Raw genomic sequence first — 10,970 nt, forward strand, 5'->3', positions numbered from 1 at the left:
AAATATAATTAAATGAATCCATATGGCAAAAAATGCTAGTGTGTTTGGGTAAATTCTACTAATTTTAACTTTGCAGTCTTTGACTAACATATGTAGTTTTAAATTATAATCAAAAATGCAATTTTGTAAATGAAACTTTTTCTAATAATTAAATACCTGAATTCCAATACCTAAGTTTTAAAGAACAATATAAGTATTTTGCTTTCAAATGCAATGTTTGGTAAAATTATGTTTAGGATTAAAACTGTATAGGTGCCGTAACTACCCCCAAACAAAACTCGTCTTGTCAACACTTTTCATAATTCACTGCTTGGCTAAATAATTAAAATTAATACAAATTAAAGCTATGCACAAGTATTGTGTCGCCACGTTACAACAACAGCCGGTTTTCTAAAGCCATGGAGCCAACACTAAACATCAACTAAACTGCTAGGTCTGCCAGTAGTGTATAATACAAGAAAACAGTGCTAACAAACTATACAATTCAGTATTAGCCATATAAATTCTTAGTAACCTTTAGTTAAAAAAAAAATCACATACATAGCCATGTGTTTTCGACATGTGTAGTTTTCCTTTTACTATTTATGTCTGCCAGTAAATAAAAACAATAAAATAAAAAACACAGATAAAACATTTATATTTTAAGCTGTCAGGAGCGCAAATGACAAATATTTAGGAATAAAACGAAGACTTGAATGTTATCAGTATTCCTAACTGTTAGCATCCACAGCTAACAGTTAGCTAAAACGTGACTGCCGTTTTCGGTTAACTAGTCAACATTTTCACCTTACCTCATTTTCAATTTCCGCTATTTTGGCAAGGATACTCATTTTGGTGACTGTTCCGGGCCGCTATTTATGAGAGAAAGATTAAATAAAGTGATTCTACATGAAAGTTGCAAAACTTAGCATCCACACTGCTCAAGTCTGAATGTGCCGTGTCTCGCGGAAACTCTCGCGAGACTTGCAACGCCGCGGCAAATCGGTAACATGATGACGCTGCAGTCGAAGCTTTTGATAGACGACAAACAGTATTTAACCATTTGAAAAAGTCGATTAAAAATGATTAATGACTGATAATTTTTACATTTAGACAATGTAGCTATAGTTTAAAATCAATTGAAAGAAATTAAGAACACGAGTAAATAAGCCACACTAATAACGCTAATGTACTTTAATTTAAATGTTCAGTAAATCCCTAATGTACAAATTAAGTAGGACTATTTTGTTTTAAGCACTAGTTGTTTAAACGGGGGTTCTGATGTATAATTGACCCGATTATTTAATCTTGTCTGCCATCTGCTGGCTGTTCAACATTTTTGCTGAGTTGCAAATGTAATTGAAAGAAATCAGTTAAATTTGACCTTTTAAGAAGGTTTGCTACAGGGAATAGCAGACATTTAACAAAGCAGAGCAACAGAAAAATAATAGTAACAGTCGTCTATGGTCACAGTATGCTTACATCACAGTAACATCTGGGTCAAACTGGGAAATACAACTGCTTTTGTAAATTCACAAAATAAATAAAAAAATAAAAATACTTTCTTGAAAAACGAAAATAATATAAAAATATAAACATAACAGAACACGTTTCAGGAAGCTTGATTGGTTATTTTCTGTTTTGTAATAAATTCATTAATTTAGAAAAAATCTATACAAAATACAAAAATACAAAAATCTTTCCATTAACAAAATCTTGAAAAGAAAGAAAATACTTTGGTAAAACAGTTTTAGAAAAACTAAATAATCTATTTTTTAATATAAAAATGTATCATAAATAGGTTCTATTACTAATGATTTTGTTTTGGAAAATGTTGTGAATTTTGTTCCGAAATAGTGAAGGTGAAAAGGAGAAATAAAAGAGCCAACCAAGTGCTTCAATGTCTACCTTACAACAAGTGTAGATTTACTAATTAATTTTAAAATGTAATCTCTTAGAGGTTCTTCCAGGGGTTAACTTGGTTTTAAAATGAACTTTCTTTTTCTTTCGGAGTAAATTTGAATGAAGGAATTTTTGGTTTTTCACAATAAAATTTTTGGATAAAGTGTTAAAAATATATCTTCATTCTCAATGGAGAGGAAGAACATCCCTTCCTAATGTCATTTGTAATGATATAATATTTTATCACCCATCTTTTATGTTCCAATAGTGGAATCATGTGATCTAGAAAGTAGGATGTAAAAGTTAAATTAAACTATTATCCATGGTGTGAAGAATTTGCTTTGTTGACACTATTATTATTAATTTTGTTTCAGAATTAGCCATGTTTACAAATACATTTCTCAACACAAAAAATACCCATTTTCTTTAAAATAGATGAATGAAAAATCAAATATAATTTTCCATCCAACAATTTAAGTAAATATTTCCATAAGAATATAGATCTATTTTTCTAAATAATTTTTGTAAGGCATTTTGGAATAAATTAGTATACATTTGTGGAAAAAAAAAGAAAAATACCGTATTTTAAAAACATTTAAATCACACAATGGCAGGAGTTTAAAGACAATTTATATGTAAATTGTAGATGGTATTCTAAACCACTATGAAACACGTGATAATGAAAAGCCCTTTACTTAAGAGTTCAATCCACCTCTATAGAAATCCTTTAGATTTAGACCAACTTTAGTTGCAGTTTTTATAGAGAAACAACCTGTTTGGTCATTGAGTGCCTATGTTAAAAGGTTCAAAGGTTAGCAAGAAATTACGTTTTTATTAGATAAAATGTCACACACAAGGAAAAAGGGCACAAAATGTTCTAATTCTGCATTTTTATTATTTTTAATTCAAGTCACATACATTATAATTTCTGTGGGATTCTGTTTTACTATAGTTTGAGGACTGTTGTTTATTAAACTTCTGGTTGATTTATCATTCGTGGATGTGCCGGTTCAAATAAGTGCTTCTGATTTAATGACTACCACCTGATACAATCTAATCAATTCTATTTTTCCTGAAATATAAAAGGCATTATTATAATATGTCCATACACGGAATATTAACCCATTAAGGATGCAGATTTTATTTTTTAGCCTCAGGATACAACCTCTTTGAATGATTTAGGAGTTTTCCACAAAATCTTTAAACACAAATAAGATGGACTGAATCTACCTTTCTTTACCACCTTATTTTCATTTGTTTTCCTATAAGAGGTGTGCTTATCCTCACTGAAACATAAAAAAATAGGCATTATTTTTAATCTCCATTTCAAAAGTTGGATATTTTATACAGTTCAGCGTTTGTTGTAGCCCAGCTGAGATGACAGCAAGCAACAGCACAGGAGAGAAAGACAAGATGTGGGACACAGCAAAACATTTGGGTCATCACAGAATGATTGTTGATTAATTAATGCATTTTTGTAGACCTCTAAAAGTCTTTATGTATAGGTTTTGTCAAAAGAAAACTGATAAAAATGAGTTTTTGCCTTGATTCAACACTTGCTTTATCAACATTAACCACAACATGTGAATTGACGATAATAAATCCATGCCCAAACATGTCACATGTTCTTCTTTTAATGAGTAACACATCTTTATATCATATATCAGTCAGCATTGAAGTGCATTGAATAAAAATTAAGTGCAAGTACAGATTTTGATGCATTCATTTCCTCTTGAGGATTAAAGTATTTGCCATGTCGCCCCAAAAATAGTCATTCTAGAGGAGGCGCTGGGAAAAATAAAACAGCTATAGTTGATTCTGTTTCTAACCTAAAAGTTTAGTGTTTTTTGCCCCCATTATTTCAAGCTTTCTAAAGGTATCTCTACCTGATGGGGTGGTGGAGCCATTTTCTCCAGCTTCCTGCTGTGACTTTATTCCAGATCTTCAGAGTCGTCTCCTCTTCGTCTCTGACATGTTCCCTTACGGATTTCTCTGTTTTGCTTTGAGGAACCCTGCAGCTAAATCAAGCTAGCGAGAGCATAAAGTCTGTGAGAAGCACTATTTTAGTGCAGTAGTTTTGCACCTGAACCTCTTGGAACCGGCTACCTCTGCATAGAGATGGAGAAGACGTTATGTCATAGCCCCATTGATAAGCCTTTTAGTTTTTGACTGAGGGAAGCGCCTTTTTTTTGTAGTCGTGTCACCAGAGAAAAGAACTTTTTGAGGTAATAAAAACAATAACAGCATGAAGTTGCTCATTAAAATGCATCATCCCCAGTAACTCAATTCTGTCATCAGAATTTGGATAATACTTATTGAAACCATAAGGCTTTACGATAAATGCAACTTGGCCATATGATGGCAAAAGTCATCAGTGGAGGCTTTGCTCTTAGACTTTAGCTGCTCTCTGAGGAGGTGGGTGGTGCTGTGGAGGACGACCTCCTTCGGGACACCGACTGTGAGCGCTCAGGGCTGTGTTTGTCGTAAGGCTGGAGCTGACCCTCCAGGAAGTCCCTGTGCTGCTGGGTGATGACCTGGCTGATGAGTCCAGGCAGAGCTTGCAAGTTGCTCAGCAGAGTCTCCAGCTTTGTCTCTAGCAGCGCAATCCTCTTCTCCATGTCCTCGCCTCGCTCATTTAAGTCCGACACCATGTCATACATGATGTTTTGAGTCTGCAACAGTAAAAAGTGAACACAGCGTGGTCATTTATCAAATGTTGTAAACTTTGATCAACAACCTGAAATTATTGGATGTGGGCTTTAAAAAACAAAATATTACAGAAGACAACATTTTTTTGAAAGATTTAATCAATTAGTAGTCAGAAGTTTAGTCTGAAAAAAGTATGAGACACAGAAAATACTGCCTTCAGTTGGTCATAAATAAAAAGACAAAAATGTTATAACAATTTTAGTTAGTGATGGCTAACGAACTGATTTGGGATTAATTTTTCAAAACTTTTGATAAATTATATTATCTTTATATCCTTTTTTTCACTTTTTTTTCCAAAATAAAACAGAGTCACAATTTTTGTATGAGGCTACATGGTGACAAGTTTGCAGAAATTGTGTGTGGAGTTGACACATCCTCCCTGACCTACTTATGCTTTCACAATCAAAAAGCATATTTCTACACGTGACAATACACCAGCTAGGATGAGCTCAAACATCCAGTTTTGTTTGAGCTAATATTAAATATTTAAATATGTGTTGGCTATTTTTTAACCAGCAATGTCTATATTTCTTTAACCCCAACCATGGTGTTTCTAAACTTTGCCATTCATTTATATGTTCAGTTCTGCAAATGACAACTAAGGTGGGTTGAAAGCCACAGAAGATACTCAAGCATAGGTTTTATTATCTTGATTAACAACTGAAAATAAAATGTGTATGTCTGTCATTAAAGCTTAACAGTTAGAATCAAGTCATGTTTACAATTCCCAAAAGTTGGAGCTGCCGGTGAAGCAAGATGCTACAGAATAAGCATTTTTTGGGACATAAATGTGTTGGCTTATATTTATCCATCTTCTGAATCTGCTTAATCCCTTTCGTAGTCACTGAGTTGCTGGAGCCTATCCCAGCTACTGGTGGGCAAAGGCAGGAAACAGAGAAGTTGTCAGTCTTTTGCAGGGTCACACAAACGCACACATATTCCTACCAAGGGACAATTTAGTCACCAATTAACCCATGGAGCATGTCTTTGGACTGTGGGAGGAAAGTGGAGTACCTGATGAAAAAACCCACGCATGCATGAAGAGAACATGCAATTCTCCACAGAAAGGTCCCAGCTGGGATTTGAGCCGGGGTCTTCTGCTGTGAGGTGAGAGCGTTAACCACCACACCACTGTAGAGCCTACTTGTATTTAGAATGAACTAATTGCCCATCTTACCATACGATTTTCTACATTTTACAGGCTTGCGTCTTCTTCGTTTATTTTATTTATTTATTTTTGCCATGACAGTGGTGTTTTTTGCTTAATCTTGTCTTGTCACTGAGAAAACTTACCACAAAAAAGAAGGTGGAGAGTGTTAACCCCCTTGATGCTTATTTATGCAAATATGCATCAATAGTAGGGGTGTAGCGATTTATTGATTTAATTGATGAATCAATCGATTGATTCATCAATTTATATTCCTGTGATTGAACTAGATTGATCTATCTGAGCTAAATTGTTAATCAATTCAAATGGACCTAATCCATAAAAAAATGTTTCAACATTAAATGAATCGATTATATCAGTATTGGAAAATACCATTTGGATTGAGGCATGGTAGTTTTCTTTTACAGTGATGTAAAATTAACAAGTGCAATCATAGTGAACAACACACACATGATGACAAAAAATGATCAATCCATCATTACAGTCCAATGTGTGGAAACGCTTTGAATTTTGCAAAGGCATGTGACCATGATTCCTGTTTGTACTATTTTTAAGTGGAAACTCAACAGTGGGTTGAAATGATAAAACAAAAATGTAAATGGATTTGCCATTAATTGCTGTTTACTTGTTTGTTCGTACACCTTTGATTTATTATCTTTCAATAAATACAAGGAATCTGGAAAACTTCACCTGCACTGTTCAGTACCAGGTATTTATCTCTAAGACACACTGGTTCAATTTTTGGCTAAAGATGTCCTGGATCAATTTTAGGTAAGTGAATCGGATCAAATCAGATCATTCAAAAGGAATCCATACCGACTGTGAATTGTATAAGTAACCACAAATTCTGATTTTAATTAAATCGTTAAAATGAATCATTACTCCCCTTGTCATTATGCACTTCAGGTCAAAAATCACTGTAATTTAGCATCTAAATGAAACAAAAACATAAGTATTTTTTTTCATAGCTGGAAATGAAATTAGGCATCAAGGGGTTAAGTAGTGTTTATTCTAGAGCACATAGTTTTGAGTCACCACATCTGGAGAACCATCCTATTCTCTGAAACTAACCCCGTCGGGTATATTTTGTATAAACACAAATCATGCTTATATAAAAACAAAAGCATGGTAATTTTATCATCACTGGAAAGAGAACAAGTTTCTTCTTTGTGCTCTCTACAGCAGATGTACTAGTAAATTCAAAAACATTTGATGTATTTATATATATATGTACATATAGAAATATTTATATCAATCATAGATATTTTTAATAATTACAACCCCATAAAGGAACATATGAATTTCAGAAGTGAATGTGCCAGAAGAGGGATTCTTGATAATTCATTTGGGAGTGCAGGCAATAACGACTAACACTTACCTTTTCCACCTCAAAAATGTTTGTTTTTATCAGTAGCAAAATCACACAGAGCAAATCAAGCCACACAGTGAAATAGAAGTTTACTCAGAATCATCATTCTGTTTCTGCGCAGGTCGGTGATGGGAAAAGTGAAGGAGAGCAGGAAAGATTTTTTTTCCAAACATCTGCTTGATAGAACAGTTTTGCCATCATTTGTGAGTTGAATGAGACAGGCATGTTAGGAGAAACGTGTAGCTTAGCTGTGAAAGAGGAGGTGATAAATAAAGGGGAAATTTTGTAATTCACAGCTTTCTTCTGTTGAAATGTATCATTCTTTTTAAAGGCACATGTTCACATCTGTTCCCTCAAAAAAGCATGAGAATACAAAGGGAAACACTGCCCTCTCATGGCCACAAGCTCCCAGGACGGCACCTAAGAGTTTTCCTCATCCGTCGCCTCCACCGTTTCCAAAGCCATATCCCACCTTGCACTGCTTTTTTACAGCAGGAGATGATTAGGCATTATTAACCGATACTTTTCACGACCTGCTGGCTCATTTCCAGCTAAACTGTGGTGTACTTTTGAATGTCAGAGCACTCTGCTGATCTCTCCTCTCCCCCACCTCTACCTTTATTTTCGGCTGAATCATCAGATTACAGTGTGTCTCCCTTCCCAGGTTAGTGTTTCTGCTGTGTCAGGCTGGCATACTGCCTGGTCTTTCCCTGAGGGTTGTCGACTTCTGTTTAGTGCACCTGAAGACAAACACTACAGGATACATGAAGTGGAAAAACTGGCTTTTGCAGTTTGTCTCATTTGATATTTCTCAGGGGAAATAAGCAGGTTATTCTGTAAAAATAAAGAAAGGTTTTTATTGGTACCCAAATAACTCGAGTGACAGGTGAGCGCAGTCGGTCACAAGTGTAAAGCCTGTCTGTTTATTTGACACCTGTAGACTTTGGCTACACAAGAAAACACAACTAACACTTTGAGTGAAATAACATGCACTGAATTCAGTCAAACAAGTGAAACCTGAGGTACAATGCAGCAGGAGACTGTAGCAGTCTATCTTACCTTAGCAAGGTCCACTAGTGAGTTTGCTTGGTCATTCAGCTTGCGTTGCTCCATTTTAACACTTCTCAATCTGAACACAAGACCATTCAGAACCCAGTGAATCAGCGCTATCAGAAATGTCAGGTTTGTGCACACACAAGGCATATACACGGAGAGCACTCCTAGGACATGCACAGGACGTGTGTAGAAAATGCAGGGATTGCAGGGAGAGGGGGGTCAGTCTGTTTGTTTGAGCTGCATGCAAGTGGAAAGGAGACCACGGAGGGAGGAGAACAAAAATCTGCTCTGGAGCCTAATAAACTGATGCTTTTGACACCAGAATTACTCTAGTAAACTAACTCCTCTCATTATTTTACTATTCAGGGCCAACATATATAAATCTACTATTGTATGTAAAGATCAGGGCTGTCTGCAACTTATGCAAACATAAAAGGTAGTATTAGGACTAAAATAACCAAAAGAATCTTATATTTTTTTTCTCCAAAGATGAACTTGTGAATTAAATAAATAAATAAAAAAAACTACAAATAAAAACCCTGATTTCAAAGTCTGAACACAGCTATTTCACATTATGTCCCTAAATAATTCACATGTTCTGTTTAATTAGGCTTTTCAAGCCTGTCTTTATACCTTCTCTCAAGGGGCTTTAAAAAAAAAAGAAAAAAACGCAAGCGTGCAGTATTACGTCCACATGTGGTTTCAAGATATTACTTTTTTTTTCTTGAGTCCGCCCACTGTTTCTAAATTGCTTTGAGCCCAAAGAACAATCACGTCACGATGAGGATTGGTTAGCCCAACTCCTGATTGAGTGAAAGTAATAAACCCTCCAACAAACTGGGATGCTTCTGCAGATTAAGGTCATTGTTTGGTTGCGAGTAAATGTGAGCTTTAATGAAGATGGATAATGGCTTCCTTATTCTTCAGCAGCACTTTGTTTTGGCTCTTGAAGGTAGAAGTGAAAGACTGCTCCAATAGAGGGTGCTATACGAGTCACTACAGAATACTGCAGGTGAAGGGGGGGAAGCGTCCTGACAGCTGAGCCCCGAAACGTTTCATACACAGCAGGCAAGTACAGAACACCAGAAGAAGCACTTATCATTTATGTAAGTGGATGAAACAAAAGAGCAAGAAGTCTCTATTAAGTTATGACAAACAATAGATATTCAGCGATAAATGGCTTAGAGATCAATGCAAGCCCTGTTTGAATGTGCATTTCACAGTTGGAAGACAGATAGCTCAAGGTCAGAATGAAAAGGCTGATTACTCTGTCTGTTCCATTCTGTCTTTTCCCCTCAGTCAATCATTCCTCACACACAGTTCTTTTGAATGGGCTCTCTAAATCTGCTTGCTATTCATCAGAGGGGAAACAGCTACGCTCAGCTTTCCAATAGCTCTCTAAATCTTTTAAGGCAATCTCAGTTAGTGCTCCTGCATATGTATTTTTATATATATATATATATATCCCTGCTTTTTATAATTGTCATGACTTCTGCTTGTGAGAAAATGTGGGGAGAAAAGTAAAATTAAGCAAAAATATTTTTCTTTTTTTTTTTTTATTCAGCTGTCTGTATATGTAATGGATTCATAATATTATGTATACATATTTTATCAAAAAAAGAGAGGAAGATAGGAGTCATGAGCAGGGTTAAGGTTATAGTCAGAAAACTCACCCTGAAATATAGAGGAGAAATTTGGCCAAACTCTAAGGATTTCTGCTTATATGCCTACAAATTATTGACTTTAAGGCATATTTTAATATTTATAAATGTCTATTTAAAGATTTTGATTGAATTGAACGTGTATAAGTTGAGTCTTTTTTTTATTTGACGTATTGGGGAAAGTAACTGGTGGTTTAAAGTCTTTTCCTGAGTGCAATAAACACTCTAGTGCTTTTTTTTTTTTGAGGGGTTGGTGCTCTCTTTTTTTTTTTTTAAATCTGTCCCAGCTTCTTCTTGGATCCCACAGTTCTCTCCAGCTTCACAGAGGATTGCTCGAAGGCTGACCTTGGTCGCAGGTCTTTTTCTCGTATCTGAAGTTCACTGATCTCTAAGCTAACAAGCACTCCCCTTCCTGCTTCCTGCTATGATTCCTTCTCCAACCTTGTGGAAGGAAAGAGACAGCGGTCCCTAAGGGGATCATTTGAATGAACCAGGACGCTTGATTTCACAGCTGTTAAAGTCTTAAGCCTGTCTGATCCAAATAACCTCAGAAGCTCACTTTCTGTTGCCTATTGCCTAATTATCCGTCCTGACAGCTGTACATCCTTGCTTCTGTTTTACCAGCGTGGATCACTGCTACCGTGTCATCCAACGGAGAAATGGATGAGATGTGGCTGTAAATGCTGTAACAATGGTTCCACTAGCCGAAAGATGACCCTGAGTCCCGATCTGCATGGTGTTATGTTGTAGAAAACATAACTTCAAAGGGATATCTCAAATTACGTACTTGTTTTACTGCAGGTTTGTCTGGTGTGGAGCTCTAGCTGTCATCCTTCGGTACGTGAAAGCACAGTTGATTCAAGTTTAATCAGTGGCTCTCTGATTAAAGGTCCAAGTCTCGTCACATCCATGCAGAAAATGGAAAGAAAACACTCTCCATCACTGATAATTGAAATTCACTTGCTAGGGATCTGTATCATGTAGCATGTGCCTCAAAAGGTCATTCAAAACTGTATGGAAAATGTATATGAGGTTTACAAACTGAACAGCCAGCCAAAAGAAAAAATAATAAATTAGCAACAAAAAATAAGTAAATAATCTGGATATATGATAGTGTGGTGTATAA

The 10,970-nt window shown here is 35.6% G+C and overlaps 2 protein-coding genes across 3 annotated transcripts in view; both read right to left on the reverse strand.

The window, feature by feature from the left end:
• drg1 (developmentally regulated GTP binding protein 1) overlaps nucleotides 1-994 on the reverse strand; it is an 8,227-nt gene extending 7,233 nt beyond the window's left edge. The window contains exon 1 of the mRNA XM_024299180.2: nucleotides 792-994. Within this exon, the coding sequence (XP_024154948.1) occupies nucleotides 792-830 (39 nt within the window). The 5' untranslated portion in view covers nucleotides 831-994. The remainder of the gene's footprint in view (nucleotides 1-791) is intronic.
• Nucleotides 995-3,493: 2,499 nt separating this feature from the next.
• kcnn2 (potassium calcium-activated channel subfamily N member 2) overlaps nucleotides 3,494-10,970 on the reverse strand; it is a 33,295-nt gene continuing 25,818 nt past the window's right edge. The window contains exons 8-9 of one of the 2 annotated variants that reach the window (XM_024299794.2): nucleotides 8,187-8,256; nucleotides 3,494-4,553 (exon numbers count right to left, since the gene is read on the reverse strand). In XM_024299794.2, coding sequence (XP_024155562.1) covers nucleotides 4,278-4,553; nucleotides 8,187-8,256 — 346 coding nt within the window. In that variant the 3' untranslated portion in view covers nucleotides 3,494-4,277. The remainder of the gene's footprint in view (nucleotides 4,554-8,186; nucleotides 8,257-10,970) is intronic. The other variant, XM_024299795.2, reaches the window with a different exon arrangement.

The sequence above is a fragment of the Oryzias melastigma genome, linkage group LG12 (genome assembly GCF_002922805.2).
Source record: "Oryzias melastigma strain HK-1 linkage group LG12, ASM292280v2, whole genome shotgun sequence".
Taxonomy (NCBI): Eukaryota; Metazoa; Chordata; class Actinopteri; order Beloniformes; family Adrianichthyidae; genus Oryzias; species Oryzias melastigma.